The sequence below is a fragment of the Numenius arquata genome, chromosome 20, assembly GCF_964106895.1.
Source record: "Numenius arquata chromosome 20, bNumArq3.hap1.1, whole genome shotgun sequence".
Classification (NCBI taxonomy): domain Eukaryota; kingdom Metazoa; phylum Chordata; class Aves; order Charadriiformes; family Scolopacidae; genus Numenius; species Numenius arquata.
In genome coordinates this window covers 5,584,680-5,600,731 of record NC_133595.1, presented here as the reverse complement: position 1 = coordinate 5,600,731, position 16,052 = coordinate 5,584,680, and the positions used below count along the sequence as shown (strand labels likewise).

The 16,052-nt window shown below is 53.6% G+C and overlaps 1 protein-coding gene across 1 annotated transcript; it reads right to left on the bottom strand.

Annotated features, from left to right (window-relative positions):
* Positions 1-6,986: 6,986 nt before the first annotated feature.
* KLHL17 (kelch like family member 17) lies at positions 6,987-16,052 on the bottom strand. Its single transcript, XM_074161497.1, has 11 exons — positions 15,842-16,052; positions 15,294-15,415; positions 14,620-14,841; positions 13,465-13,581; positions 12,123-12,336; positions 11,887-12,031; positions 11,117-11,284; positions 10,670-10,758; positions 9,529-9,602; positions 8,315-8,496; positions 6,987-7,215 (listed from the first exon to the last, which is right to left on the bottom strand). Exons 1-11 carry the CDS (start codon positions 16,050-16,052, stop codon positions 6,987-6,989), a joined length of 1,773 nt encoding a protein of 590 aa, XP_074017598.1.

Here is a 16,052-nt window from a genome sequence, read left to right as displayed (position 1 = left end):
TAATAGCGTTTCGAGCTTGGGGATTTCTCGATTAACAAACCGGTGCCCTCAATGTGGGCAAATCCGGTCTCAGACCTCATTTTCCTTGTAATTAACAACCCCGAATTAACACCCCAGCGGTGCTCAGATGCAGCGAGCGGCCGCGGCGCACGAACATTTCTTACCAGCAAACGGGACGAAGCCGGAGACCTGAATAAAGGCATCTGGAGCCGGGTTTGGTTTGGATTTTTTTTTTTCCCCCAAAAGGAAATCGATCGCTGTTCAGTTCAGCCGGAAGAAAAAAAGGACGCAGAAAGATAATATTGGTGATTGTCGTTTAAGCAGTCTCCCAGGTGTTCCAAAGGCTGCACTCAGAACAGTTGGATCAGTCAAAAAGGACCAGCCTGGATTAGAGGTTCAGCGGAACAGACAGTATAAAAATATAATAAATAAATAAATAAATGGGGCAAAGCTAGTATATATCAAAATCGAGGAATTACGGACAATTGATAAAGGAAGCAAAGCCTAAAAGGAGTTGTGTATGATCAGCAAAACTAAAGGGATATTTATAGAAGAAATGCTTTAAAAGGAAGGAAAACAAAAATTCCTGACCATGGTGTTAAGTCCCCTACTGCGTGGAAACAGAAATAATAATCATGAGTAGTTGAAGATAATACAAGAGGTAGATGCAGAATAAATATTTCTGTTCTGTGGGTTGAAAAAAACAGTCAGTATAGTCACAGGAAATGACAGACCGTTTTCATTCCATGGTACTGCCGGTGGCTGTTAAAAAGCAAACACAAAACTTTGATGCTTGGGATCGGAAGGTCCAGAGAATTTATATCCGAGAACTTGAACAACAAAGGTCTTGGGTCGCTGCTGTTCATTTGCAGTTAAGTCTTGCAAGACCATGGAATTCGCAAAGAACTTGTATAAATTAATAGGGACTCCCATGGGTAAGGAAGACCATCCTGGTAATTACGTCAGTTGACACTGATTCCTAGGAAAATGATGTAAAACAGCTGTTAGGGAGTTTGATTAACTTTAAGAATTAAAGGAGGAGAGTATAATTAATACAAATCAACTCAGGGTTGTGGAAATTAGATCTTGTCAAACTAATTTGATCACTGCCACATTTGAAAAAAAAAAAATCAGATTTAGTTAATGTAAATAACAGTGCTGATCCACAAAATTACTATAAAGCCTGTGATGTGACACGTCTACACAACTTTCTGGTAAGACTCCGAAACTCCGCAGAGAGCATAAAAATCCATCGATCTGTTATAGACTGGCGCGGCAGGGAGAGGCAATACCAGCTGTGAACTGGGACTGACTGTTCTCTGGGAAGAGGGTTTCTGCCGGCGGCTCCTGGGAGCAGGTTTTGTCTCCAGACCCTTTCCAGTGACAGTCCAGCAGCTCCATCTTGCTACGGTAGCAAAGATGCCATAGGGATGCAGTGAGGCTGGAAGCTCCTGCGTGGGGAACAGACCTGTGACAACCGGCTGGCAGCGAGGTGACAAGAAGAGATGCAGAGAAAGGGGAGGTTGGAGAGGTTGAACCTGGGAGCAAGGCATGTGTTTTTAACAGGAAAGGTTATTTCTTACCAGAACAACTCCCAGAGGACTGCGATGGCTTCTTCGACAAGGGATTTTTTAAAACCAGGAGAGGATGTTTTCCTAAAAAAAAGTCTGTTTGAATCAAACTGGGTGTTTTTACGTGAGCTCTTATGGTGGACGTACTGGATGTGTTAGACTCTCTCTACTTGCATCTGCCTTGTCTTGGAACTGAAGTCACCCTGCGGTAACAAAACCAACATATCCCTTAAGCGGTAATTGTACAGTCAGGCAACATTTGCCCAGAGAGCATTGCTGATAACAAACATGCCATAAAGTTTCTCAAAGGCCTCCACATCTTTGACCTTTAAAAACACCCTCTCTTTTTTTAAAAAAACCCTCTCCTTTCTGTCCTAGAAGCCATTAACCCTTCACGGCCAAGCAAAGCAACAGGATACCCCTCCAGAGGGCCCCTATCAGAAACTCCATGATTTTTAGGGCAGGGTGCTTCTGCGAGCTCTGTTCTCTCTGCACAGCTGTGAAACAACTGTCCCACAGCAAAGCCACGTCCCAGCACCTCCTGGCAGAGACCAACGCTTAACAGCAAACAGCAACAACTGGGTTTTATTCAGGAAAAATATGATTCCTCTTAAGATCCGTGGCTAACACGGTCAGCGCTGGGACCAGAACTGTGCCGTTCCTCCAACGTGTTTGCTCTAAATGAGCTCAAAATAGCGATTTAACTGCCTCGCTCCTGCTGTTATGGCAGGTCCTGCAAAAATCCATTGTCTTGCTCACTGGGACACCAGTGACACCACCCCGGCTGGCAGGGCTGGGTGTGAGCGGTGGCTGAGGACAGGTCCCTCTCTCCGGGTGCTGGGGACATGGATTTTCCTGGAAAACCGCTCTCTGGACCCCCATGGCTCTGCTTCCCGGAGGGCCTGAACTGGGTGGGGAAGCAGTTAGGGCTCCAGACTTTGGAAAGACTTTTACAGCAGGAGAGTTATTTATAGAAGCCCGAAACAGAAGCAAGAGCCCAGAGAGCAGCGAGACAGAGGACACGGCGGGGTTATGGCCGAGCCTGGCACACCGGCCGTACAGCATCGCCTGCACTGCACACGCGTGGGAAAGTTCCCTTTCAGGCCCCGTGGGACGTTGCCACGCAGCCTCTCGTTGCTCTGTTCACCCCCTGCACTCCCACCACCGTGAAATGGGCTTAGTATTTCCCCACCACCACCACCACGGCAGCAGTGACTGACAGCAGCTCGTGAAAGCGGATCTGATTTGGTGCGGAGCCTCCCGAATGGGACCAAGCAGCTACGTCTGCACACACACCCCCCCCCCGCCGGAGGCTCCTGCCCCCCAGGCAAGATGCATGTAGCAGCTGGAGGTAAAGGAGGATGTTTCTCATCTGGTTTTCATCTCCACTGCAGGGGAAAGCTGTCAACAGCACTGGAGATGGGGGGTCCTAGGGAGACCAAACTAGAATTTAGCAGCAGGGAGAGGTGTAGATCAGTCTGCCCCTAAAGACCCTGTGCCTTGGGCTGGGCTTTTCCCAGCCATCTCCAACACCAGCAGCATCTTTACCCTGCTCTTTCCCTGGGGTAGGGTGAAGGCACATAGAGCTCCAGCCCAGCACCCTCTCTGGGAATAGGAAGCACCTTGGCCAAAGGACAGCACCATCCCAGGTCGGGATCTGGGCTAAAACCTTCTCCTTTTAGCTCACCTGTGGTACAGCCATTCCTTCAAAGCTGGCTTTGGCTCTTCTGCTGATGTCTAACAGAAAGGTCAGTCCGAAGTGGCCTCCAGACAGGTACCTGCTCTGTGCAAATGCCTTGAAGCCCAGAATGGCTAAACTCAAGCAGATGAGATCTCACCGGAGGCTGCTCAGGCTCAGATGTGCAGCATCCTCTGCCTGGGGCTCCTTCCCCTCCTCTGCACAGGGCAATGCAGAGAGCAGCTCTCAGCCTCCGCAGGAGCGGGGCCAGGGAAGCGAAAAGGAAGGATGCAGGAGGCAGGATCCAGTATTCAAGAAAACGTCTTTATTGTACATGTTGGCTTCTATTGCTTGTATCCCCTCCCCATCCCATGTAGTGCAAAAAATTCAGAGAAACAGAGTTCCACATAAATAAGTCAGATAACTTACAGAGAAATCAAAGTGACGACGGTTTGACATGGAGTAGACCGGGTCTGCCTACCAGTAAGGCAGGTAGGGAACCAGTAAGGGAACCTGTCCCCTGACGTTGGGGCGAGGGCTCCTGCCTGGCTTTGCCGTCTCACTGCAGACCGACACCGGGGTCCCTGGGCAGAACACATCAACACCCACAGCCTGGAGCCACCCGCGCAGGGATGCTCCTCCGCTGGGAAAAGCTCACACGGGGGGAAAAAAAAAAAATAAATAATTGCACAAATAACGTTTTGGGTGAGACGGCACTAAGACTGGCAGAGAAGCCACACGCAGTTGACAGTTCTCCTCCCCTCACATAGGGTACTACGCACAGACAGACAGACACAGATGCACGTCCCCTCCCAGGCCTCCGGCTCAGCGAGGGATGTGCAGCACCAGAAGCAATTCCACCCTGGGACCTCCCAGGGCAGATGCTGACACCTCGTGTCCACACAGTGTGGGTTGGGGTGCTCTGGACCCCCGCAAGCTGCCGGGGAACCATTTCGCCCTTTCCTTCCTTCTTTCTTTTTTTTTTTTTTTTCCAGGAAAGCAGTGAGCACCTGCATAGTTAGTACATCAGAGACACAAAAGGCTCCCTCCTCCCCAGGTTTCTGCGGGAACAGGCTCAGTGGTGGTATTGCTCGGGACCCAACCGGTGGGTGACAGGAGTCACACCGCCTGTTTCCTTGATCCTCAAGAGGCGGGACAGCATTGCACGCCATTTGGAGGGTAAATTGCTTAAAGATTACAGCTGGGGCCAAGGGGACATGGCACAAAAAAAATTCTCCTCAGCCTGCTACACTGCTCACTTCCCCTCTGGTTTCGCCCGCCTGCTGCCCCCCCTACGGCAGCAGCCCCCTTTCACGCTACAGTGGCCACAGCTGGAGCAGATGTTCAGCCACAGCTCTAAAGACTCATTCCTTGCTCGAAACCAGCCCCGTTTCTTCCTCAGCACCAGCACCTTTCACTTCTGACAGGCCCGTGGGGCTTTTAGGCTGATCCTCCTTCAAAAAAGTGACCCTAGAGCCAGGGGCACCTGGAACGCGCTGGTCGATACGAGTCCAGCAGAAGACTAAAATCCTGGTGTTGCTTGTAGGAATGGGAAGAAAAGGATTGAGACCTCGCTCACGCGTAGGCACACGCACGCAACAGGGCAGACTTCACCGATTTCATCGTTATTTCAAAGCAAGCAGATTGATGCGACTTACTTAGGGCAGCCCTACTGCCGCGTCAACCAAGAGGCAACCTGCAGCTCCATGGCCTGGACCTCGGCAGGGTCCCCTGCAATACAGAGGAATGGGAGAGCTGCCGAGCTGGGACAGGCTCGGCAAGCGAGAGGGGAATGAAAAGCAGATTTAGAGTCTCTTCTGAAAGCCAAAAAAGGCCTCCTCAGCCCAAGAAGCCCAGACTGCCCTTGGGAAGAGGCTGGGGGGAGAAGCAGCCCAGATTTTCAGAAGCTGCTGGTAATTTCAGGTGTCCAACGTTAGGCACTGTAACTGGGCTTGTAAAACATGCAGGCCCCTGCCCAGGAGAAATCAGATCGCCATAAAAAATTGTCTTAAGTTGGGGAGTCCCTATCTCGTCTCAAACTCTCCTTTCACCCCAAAGTAAAAAAAAAAAAAAAAAAAAAAGAAGAAATCTCTAGCCACTTGGAACATTTGGGCCAACAAATACCACCACAAGTGAAATCAGAACTCTGTAAATGAGAAATGAGAAGGAGCAGAGAAAAAAAAAAAAAAGAAAGGTTAAAGGAATTAGTTCAAAACAAACAGTTAGGCCATATTTCCAATGCTACATTTGAACACTGTTGAGGTACCAGCGGTTGAGTCATTCCTCTGTAATGGAGAGAACACCTGATAATACGTCTCAGCTCAAGGCTCACACGCACACCCTACAGCATACGCCACCCAAGAGGTTCCATGGCACAGGTGGGTCTAGGACAGGCCCGTGACTTACAGTACTAATTTATTCAACCTTTAGATAATTAGAGTGGTTTCTTAATTGCCAGGGAGACACTAATTGCAAATGGTCCCTTCTATGCTGTTTTCACTGTACATATGGTATCTCGCACATGCACACGCACCCACACGTCTATAGAGAACGTCTTCCAGGACACAGTCATCATCTCATCAACAAATAAGAAAAGTAATTGCTTCCCTCCTGCTGCCTTAAAAGCAGATGGGATGGGGAATACCAGGGTAGTGTAAAAAATAAAGGGATATGAAGTCATTAAAAATTAAAATATTAGCATCCAAATAAAAAAAAAAAAAGGCAAAAAATTAACAACCAAAAAAGTAATGCCAGGCAATCCTCCTCATTTAGAAGGCGAGACTGTTCTTCTTTAAGAACCGATACCTTTCCAAAAACCCAGAATCTGCTTTGCAGAGAGGGGAACAGCAAACAGGCTGATCCATTCCCAGCCAAACTGCCAACCAGGACCACGTGCAGAGAGCAGGCAGCCGCACGGCCGCTGGAACCCGGGACAGCAATGGCACGGATGCAACCAAGGTCATCCAACCCATCTGCCCGGCTGGGGACTGCCCAGAGCAACAGTACTGGGATCTCAGTGGATGAGGTGGGGCCGGCTGAGTGCGGAAACACTGGAGGGTTCAGGATGCTGCGTCCAGTTTTGTCTCCAAACCTCACCTCCTCCAGGCCCTGTCCCTTAGCTGGGCTTCTTCTGTTTGTGTGTTTTAAGGCATCAATTAGACACCATTGAGAACCATACAGTGGCCTCAGAGTCTTTAACAGTGCACAATAGGCTTGGTAAAGAGTTTGGCTACAGTGACATTCAGAGGAGCAGTTGCACATTCAGCCATGTCCTTGGGAGAAGGTGCTTGTCCACCCCTGCCACCCCACAGGACTCCTGGAAGCCTCCAAGGCTGGCTGTGCTCGTACGTGTGGCACCGGCTGGATCACGTGAATCCAAGAAGCAGCAATGGTTTAAAGTTTCCCCCTCCCCAAAGAAAAAAAAATATACGCCCTTTGGGTGAGTGGTGAGATGGGTCTGAACGGAGCAGAGAGCACCCCCTCTTCCTCGTCCTCTAGAAGGTGGGTGCTCGTCCAGGAAGCACATTTCTAACTGCTGTGGTCGTGCCGATCCGATGTGTGCACCAAGAGTGGAGATGGCTCCGGGGGTTCACAGGAGTGCTGGGGGCTGGAGGCAGCAGCCGGTACCTTCGCTCTCCTCCTACAGCGACCAGCTGCCCCGTGGGGCCGGCCACGCTGGCCTAGAGCTCCGCCAGGCACCCCTGTCCCCTTGAGGTAAGGTGAGTCCTGATTCTTTGTCAAAGACTCGTCGAAGACACCGACAGCGTGGGCGAGGAGGGGGGCGGGAAGTTGAGAAGTTCCAGCACGGCCACCCCAACGCTGCTCCGGCGTGTGAACATGCAGGAGGCTGCAACCCACTTGTTGGTACGGGGGTTGTACTTCTCGATGGAGTTCAGGCTGGAGCTCCCGTCGTTGCCACCCACTGCGTACAGCCACCCATCCATGGCCACCAGGTCGTGGGTGCTCCTGCAACGACCAGGCAGAGACCAGAGGGATGTGAGGCTCAGACACGGTCTGTGTGGGGTGTAGGGAAGCTCAGCAGCTGAGATGAACTTGCCAGAGCTCTGCCACCCCACAAAAGGGAGTGCTCAGCCTCACAAGTGCCCAGAGAAAATGAATTACCGGGGCTCAGTCAGTGGCAGAGCGCAGTATAGAGCCTCAGATCTTCCCCTTCACTCTGATACCCTCCTCCCACTGGAGAATCATAGAATTGTCTGGGTTGGAAGGGACCTTTAAGATCATCGAGTCCAACCATCAGCCTAACTCTGATAAAACCATCCCTAAACCACATCCCTCAGCACCACATCTGCCCGGCTTTTAAATATCGCCAGGGATGGTGATTCCTCCACTTTTCTGGGCAGCCTGTTCCAGTGTTTGATAAGCCTTTCGGTGAAGAAATTCTTCCTAATATCCAATCTAAACCTCCCCTGGCACAACTTGAGGCCATTTTCTCTTGTCCTGCCACTTGTTACTTGGGAGAAGAGACCGATCCCACCTCGCTACACCCTCCTTTCAGGGAGTTGTAGAGAGTGAGGTGGTCTCCCCTCAGCCTCCTTTTCTCCAGGCTGAACACCCCCAGCTCACTCAGCCGCTCCTCATAAGACCTGTGCTCCAGACCCCTCACCAGCTCCATTGAGATTCTGAATCGAATCCAGAGAAGGGCAATGTCTTTCCTGTAGTGAGGGGCCCAAAACTGGACACAGTATTCGAGGTGGGGCCTCACCAGTGCTGAGTACAGGGGGATACGAGAAGTGCCACCTCTAAATAACAGCTCCTAAGAGCTTGGACTTCCAAGCCTTAAATCCTCCTGTAGCCCAGCAGCATCTCCGTGGCCTATGCCAGCTCTACCACCTGGTTCTTTACGGCCACGCAGTGCAGCAGGGAGCGAGGGATGCTTTTGTGGAAGCAGCACAGAGCCAGCCAGGCCCTAGGGCATGGTCTGCTCTTTACCGTTTGCAGCACCAAGCAAGGCAAGGCTCTCTGAGATGGGATCCCCATTCCTGGCTGCAGCAGCAGAGGCTCCCCTGCAGCTCGGGAGGGTGGCAGGGCGGGCAGAGCTCCTTACCTACGGATGTTCATGGGCGCCACGCTCTCCCACGTGTTGGTTTTGGGGTTGTAGCGCTCCACAGAGTTAAGGCAGCTGGTCCCATCGTTGCCACCAGCCACATAGAGCATCCCCTCCAGCACGGCCACTCCTGCACTGCTCCGGCGGCTCAGCATATTGGCAATGGGCGTCCAGGTGTTGATCTGGGAAGAGGCAATGTTTGCTCATGAGACAGATGTACAACTCATTTTCCACATACCCCTGCCACCCCCAGCCCTGTGATATTACTCCTGCTCTAACCACACACCTCCCAACGTAACAGCTCTCGCCCAAAAAGACTTTCGGGGGGCGCAACCCCAGTTCTTTCCCTTCAGCTCGCCCGCAGGAAGAGCTGCAGGCCCCAGAAGAGACCTCTGCCGACTGGCTCGGGAAAGCACAGCCGCAGCTAGCAGGAGTCCTGCCATCCCAGGGGCCTGAGCAGAGACATCTCTGTGCCAGACCACCAGCCACGTCACAGCTGAATCCCAGCCCACTCATGGGGGCTGAGCTGTATCTATTTCAAATCTGTACAAGTCACGACTGTGGCTTTACAGCTCATGAAAACCCTCCAGGACCTTCTCTTTGATCTTTTTTTGCAGTGATCCAGCCTGCTTTTAACAGAGCTGTGAAACCCCAGGCCAAACACATGTCCCCAGCCTGCCACAATCCCCACTAACCGCTCTGGATGTGCGTACAGCGAGGACCTCAGCTGGAAGCTGGAAACAGCTCAGGGCATGAACAAGAACTGTTCTTCCCACAGAACCTACAGGCACTGGGGATAGAGAGTGTTCTGGTGGTTGAAAATCTCAGTGAGATCTCTCGGAGCCTGTATGGATGAGCTTTGGCTCATTTTGCTCTGGGTTGCACCCTGGATACTCTGTCCCTGCAGAAGAGCTGGGGAGGGGGCTGATACCCACTCCATCTCACAGTCACACATGGTGGCTTAAGTCTCCGAGGAGGCAGGGAGGTCTGTGCTGCACAGGCTGGCGTGGGCACACCTTCTGCAGTATTTTGCTAGGAAGCAGTCACATCTTAAGCTATGACAATGGCTTGCAAGAGACTACAAGAGCTTTCTCACTCTCTGCTAAGTTCTCTAGCAACTTGCCTGGCCCTCAGCTTTTTGCAGAACCCTTGCAGGCACCCATAAGGAGGGGAGAAGGAAAAGGGTTACCAGGCACGCTCGCTCTTGTATTTACCTGGGGCTCATACTTTTCTACTGTGGCTAAGTGGGATGAGCTGTCATATCCCCCAACGGCATAGAGGTTGCCTTCTGCAAAGACAGTCACACACAGGCACAGGAGTTAGCTAAAGAGCGTGGCCCCAGCCCCAGCACAGCCTCCCCCAGCGCTGGCACAGCGTGCCCAGGTAGGTACCGGCCGAGCCACGGTGCCTCCTGCTCCCCCAGCTCCCCCTCCCAGCACAGCAAGCAGCATCGTGAAATATTCATCAGGCAATTTCTCTGCCACGCTGCAAGCTTCCCAAAGAGCTCCCTCGCCTGCCGCTTCTTGACCTCCTCGTTGTGGGAGCTGCAAGTGCTCCCCGCCGGAGCGATGGCTTATTTTTAGCAGCGGAGGCTGGAGCAGGGGAACGCCAATAAAGGCTGTGGTGGGCAGAGAGTATGAGCTGGTGATGGAGGGGAGGGAACCTCTGAGTCAGCACGGAGCTGAAACCAGAGAACAGGGCAGTGGAGAGGCACCATGGGGACACCGAACAGCAGATCTCGGGATGGTGGGTGCTACCCTGGTATCCCCAGGGAGGTCCAGCATCTGCTGAGGTAGAGTGGTACTCGCAATAACCCCACAGCTGCACTAAACAATGAAGTGGCCAATTCTCACACTGCATCCTCCTTAAGGACAGAATTCATGCAACAGAGTCATGAGACATCACAGCATTGAATCGAATGTTGTGACACCCCTGGAAGAGACAGTTTGGACCCCACACTACTGCTTGGATCATCAGTAAAAGGACTATCCTGCTTTTATAATGAAGGTGTAATAAGGTTGTCTCATCCTTTCTAGGGAGAGGTGATAATGCACCGCCAGCCCTCTTACTCCAAAGTAGAAGGGGCACAAAGGAGCTGAGGAATGAGATATGGGTCCCCTCAGGAGTTGCCACCACAATGTGATGAGATCCAATTACTAGGGAGACTGAGGAAGAGGGCAGAAGTAGGGAGCATGTTAGGACACAGCAGAGGAATGGCTGGACAACCTAGACTCACAGCCAGGGAATCTAGGAAGAAGGGGCAGGAACTAGAACAGAAAAACATGAAAAGGAACCACCAGAAACGCAAGAGACGGTCTGCACAGAAGCCAGTCAGGTCCTCATGCCATCACCCACCTAGCGTTGCCACCCGGACGTAGCGTCTCCTGGTGCTCATGGCAGCGATGGATGTCCAGGTGCCTGTCAGAGGGTCGTACCGCTCTGCGCTGCAGCAGGCAGGGACACAGGAACATAAGGTGTGACACTGGCAAAGCCCAGGTCAAAGCTCTTTGCCACAGACCCTCAGGGGCAGCTCCCAAGGAAGCTTGGGAATAGACAGGGAAAACAGAGGGAAGAACTGACAAAGGCTGTGTTCTGTTGTGGCAGAGGGCTAGAAAACGGGGTTTCCCCTGAAGAAACATTGCCTGGGCCAAAGACACTGGCAGACACGGCTGGATTACAAGACATCTACTCTGGGGTCAATCCATCTGTCAGGAGCAGGCTTTGTGGGCTCCCCAGGTGCCCAGCGCCAAGGACAGTGCATGCAAGAGCAGCGGAAGAGCCTGGAGCAAGGCAATCCCCTACCTGTTCAGGCACGAGGCCCCATCGTACCCCCCAGCAGCATAGAGAAGCCCGTGAAGCGCTGCTACACCCAGGCAGCTCCTCCTGGTGCCCATGGACACCTCAGGTTGCCAGGAATTGGTGACAGGATCATAGGACTCCACCGTGGCCAGATCAGAGGTCCCATCGTAGCTGTAGGGAGAAAAAGGGAGAACGTGTGAGGGCTGGGAAGCCTGGTGTCACAGGTGAGGGTCATTGCAGGTGAAGCTGTGGGCTGGTTCTGCAGCTCTGGAGCTGACCAAGAGCCTTGGGTCCCTGTCACCACACTCTCATCTCCCCCTTGCCCGGCTTTCTCAAGGCAGAGTGCACCAAAGCACTTGATGGAAGTGCAGAGCCCTTAAGCGGAGCTCTCCTGGGGGTCTGCGAAGAAAGCAGGTCTCAGAGGACCCCACACGGAGGGGTAGAGGTGGCCTGGGGGGTCAGTAGGCTCTTGACAGCCTGCAGCAGAGGGCTAAGGGACATGGGAGGAAAGAACGCAAGTCCAGGACATGGCTGCCACCAAGCTGAGAAACAGCAAACTCACTGCTCCCAACTGCAGGGGCAGGGAAGTAGTTTCCAGTTGCTGTTCCTGCAGTTAGATATGGGATTGTTTCACCTGGAGGATGGCCCTGGGAGGCTCCTCTGGCCACCTCTGCTCCCGGAGCAGCTCCATGCCCCTCTCACCGCCAGCTCTGTGCGGAGGCTGCCGATGGCATCCCTGCCAGCTCCCCACCACGGCTCCACGTCCTCCTTACCCGCCCACGGCATATAGCTTGTTCCCGATGGCAGCAACGCCCACTCTGGCCCTGCGAGTCGACATGGAGGCCACCATGTGCCACCGGTCCGTCCGCGTGTCGTAGGCCTCGCAGTCCCCGTGGATGGCGAACAGGCTCCCCCCACCTGCGCAGGGGATGGCAAACAGAGCAAACAACAGTCCAAAGGCCCCCGGGGAAGGGGTCCGCAGGGACGTGAGGACACGGTGGGACCTTACCCACAGCAAAGAGGACAGTGCTGGCCCCCTCGCAGCGCCGCGGCCTCGTCCTGCTGTTGCTGAGGACCCCTCTCTGCTCCGGCATGAGGTGGTACTTGAGGGCTTCGATCAGCAGGTCCTTGCACTCCGAGTGGTGCCGCACCAGCAGCTCCGTGTCCACGTTGCTCATGAGGAAGTCCCGGCTCAGCAGGGGCAGCCGCACGCACTTCATAAGCTGAGGGGAGAGGAGCTGTGTCCCGTCAGCAGGGTGGGTAGGGTTCCTCCCAGTGCTGCCCATACATCTCCCCTACAAGCCCCGGGGATCCTGGCAAGGCTGACTTCCACTTGGAGATGGCATCCTGCTCGCTTGGCAGGACAGGCACCCGGTGACAAAGGGTAGCAACTCAACCTTAACGTCCCTGCAGAGCTAGGAGACCTCAGCTCTGTGTCCAACATGCCCCACGTTGCCTGCATTGCCCACAGGAGGGATGTCTGAGAGCAAAGAGCCAGCAAAGGTGGAGACAGAACCTCTCTAGGGTCAAGTCCTGGAGTAGGTGGAAACCCAGGGGAAACCCTCAGGCAGAGTCTTCCTCATCCTGCCCCAGCCTTCAGGAGGACACCTAGGGATGGTTCCTCTGAAGACATAGAATCATAGAATCGTCTAGGTTGGAAGGGACCTTCAAGATCATCTAGTCCAACCATCAACCTAACTCTGACAAAAAAAACCACATCACTAAACATGTAGGGATGCTTCCTCCCACTGCTCCCACCTGCCTGGAAACATGAAAGTGGTGGGATGACAAGAAGCCAGGGCTGCTGGAGGAACCGACAGCCTCTACTGCAGTGCAAGGCTGCACCCATGAGAGGGTGCCCAAGCTGTGCCAAGCACTGGCAGCCCCGCAGGAAAGGGCTTAACCATGTCTTCTCCAGTTGCACCTTTGGCAGGCAGGGGGCTCGCGGATCCATGCTCCAAGGTTCAGATGCAGAGAGACAAAAGCATGAGTTAAAAGAAGTCCCTGCTCAAATTTGCCTGAGGTTTTTGTTTGAGGATTCCCATGAAAGCTCAGGGTATCTGCAGGTAGGGGTGACCTCTCCTGCTGCCCATGTCCTCCCCAGCGCTCAGCGTGCCCAAGCTGCAGGGGTCTGACAGGGCATTCCCCTTGGTTATGTCAACAGTTTGGACTTCACTTTGGACTGAACTCTCTCAGCAACACCCTCATCTCTGCCTGGAGTGGAAGTGGTATGGAAGGACCTGCTGCCCCTGTCCTCTGGCCAACTTGCAGCTTCCTTCAGCCATGTCTCCATCCAAGCAGGCACTCAGAGCTGGTGGGTAGAATCAGGCCACCTTCCCCAGCAGACTCACCCTGGGGACATGCTGTCTTCTGCTGTCCACATCATGTTTGACCCAGCTGAGCACAGCCCGGTACACCTCCTCCTCTGATGGCACATTGAGGCTGTCACTAGAAATGAGGTCCAGCACCTGCAGAGCGGGGCAGAAAGGACAAGTGTCAGTTGGGATGGTTTGGGAGGAAAGGACACATTCCCACCCCTACGTAACTGGCCCAGTAGAACAGCACTGGCAGAGGTAGAGTCCCTGCCTCCTGTAGGTGCTGGTGGCTGAGGGGTGTAGAACTACTCTCTTGCTGAATGCAGAAAGATCCAAAGGGCAGCCGGGTCCCCCAAATCAGGCAGATGCATCTGTGCCTCTCCTCTCCCTGCAGCTCTGCTGTGGAGACAGCTCTGCCCTCCGTCGTCCTCCTTGGCTCCTTCCCCCACTTCTGTGTCTGAAGCTGCTGCAATGCCTGACACTTCCAATCAACATCAGTGAGATCGGGCAGACGACTCTGCTCGCAGGCGTCCCTTCAATATTTCATAGGATGGAGCCAGGTGCCCTCACTGTTCCCAGCATGCTCACTTCACTTGCCAAGGACTATGAAGATGGAGCAAGTGGAGATACGTACCCTCCCCTTGCTGCCACCCACCCCACCGCCCCGAGGATGGGTGAAAGGAGGTGTCTGTATCCTGGTGAGGGACCATACGGGGTTGGGTGATGCAGAGTAAGGACTGGGAATGCTGGCTGGGCACGGCACAGCACCCTGCAGGCAGGGATGAGCCAGAGGCCACCCTGGCACCACGTGAAGAGCCGCAGCAGGAAACATTAGCTGAGCTCTGAATTAAACATCACAGGGCAGCCAGGACTTGCTCCTTGGCTTGTGTCCCCAGGGAGAGGGCAGAACGCTCGGAGCTCAGGTGGCAAGCACCAGTGACAGCAATTATCCTCCATGCTACCCTCCCATCCCTATCTCACACGGGATTAAGCCCGCTCTCTGACAGTGCTCTTCCCATGGACTCTCTCTCCGTTGAACGGAGAGGACCGAAGCACAGAATTTGGGTACATTCCCCTGCCAAACCCTCTCCCCTCAGTGAAGGTTCCTTGGGCTCTTGACATGTGACTTCCAGCACACAGCACAAAAAGCCTCGCCGTACCCAGACCTTCACACTCCCATCAGGACCTCACCTGTTTAAGAGGCAGCAACATGAACTCCTCGGTCTTGGACACCTCCACAAAGTGTTGGAGGACATACTTGTGCGCAGACTTGAGGAGGTCACTGCAGGAGTGCGTGTCAGCAAAACCCCGGATCCCCAGGCAGTTGGATGGGTCGAGCTGGCTGAGGAGGAACTTGCAGCAAGCATCCCGCACACCATTGAGCTGAAGCAGGCTGGCAGCAGGAAGAAGGGTCTGGCAGTGGAAAAGAATAGGGGAAAAGAGAGTTTCCAGGGCAAGGAAACTATATTCACTCATGTCTCACTGCAAGTCAACAACAGAACAGGCTTACTGAGCACCTTCAGGCACACAGAGGACAAAGCATTCTTTGTTTCCAATAAGACTAAGCTAAAGAAGAGCAGGGAAGGACACTCATAACTCCCCACAGGGCCAGGAAATGGCAGGAGAACAGCAGATGCTCAGGACTAGACCTCACCATCGCATATGCTTTGAGGAGCCATTCCCAGCCACAGGAGACACAATTCTGGGTGCAGGGGAGCAAATGAACCCCCTGACCACCGCTAGATGCAGGTGCCATCACAGAACAACAGCCAAAAGTGTTGAGCAGGAGGAGAGAAGAGCCCCCAGGAGGCAAGGCTCATACAGAATGGCTTTGTGGAGAAGAGAGATCTGGGGAAAACTCCTACCTGCACGTTCCCCTCGCCCACCACAATCTCAGCCGTGTAAGCGTATTGCACCAGCTGCTCCAGGGCCTGTGGGTCAATGTCGTGCAGCGTCACATGGGTCTGGCGGCTCTCACTCATCTCATCTGGGGCAACACAGATACCAGACATGAACAAAATCCCACAGCAGGATTGTTTCCCCGCAGGAAGACTCAACCATGCGTGGAACAAGCTGCATCCACCTTCCCAGCCCAGCACTACAGCCTGGGAAGGTCTCCTGCCCACCTCTTAGCAAGGAGAAGGAGCAACATACTCTAGGGAACGGGGTCCACATCTGCAGGATGGGCATCAAGATACCTGTGCAGGGCGTTACAGGCACAAGGCTTCATGGAAGGGAGTCGAATGAGGAACATTACTGCACTTGCTCACAGAAGTTATATACAGGCACCATATTTCCATAGGAGAGGGCAAGGAGAACAGGGAGCAGGACAGAAAGGGAAGGGGTTTGCAGAGAGGAGAGGGTTGGAAGATCTGGGAGACCCTAGCCATGGGGAAGAGAGGACACTACTTGCTTGTGAACATGGCGTGGAAGTACGGGCTGCAGGACGCCAGCACCACCTTGTGGGCCTTGATCTCCTTGGTGCCCACATGGAGCACGATGTCGCAGAGCAGCCCGCGCTGTCGCATGCGGTTCATGCACACGAAGGCATCGTGGTAGTGCCGCTTGGAGTTGTGGGAGATGCTGTGGCCGTCGCGGTTGAGGAGCTGCACGCCCCCTTCCAT

What these genes read in the sequence shown, in the direction of transcription:
- KLHL17 (XM_074161497.1), bottom strand. Translation starts at nt 16,052, where the DNA reads ATGGAAGGGGGCGTGCAGCTCCTCAACCGCGACGGCCACAGCATCTCC. An exon ending in TGTTGCTGCCTCTTAAACAG is followed by an intron (nt 13,582 to 14,619) that starts GTGAGGTCCTGA and finishes CCCGCTCTGCAG; the next exon opens with GTGCTGGACCTCATTTCTAG. An exon ending in CGTCCGGGTGGCAACGCTAG is followed by an intron (nt 9,603 to 10,669) that starts GTGGGTGATGGC and finishes CTGTCTTTGCAG; the next exon opens with AAGGCAACCTCTATGCCGTT.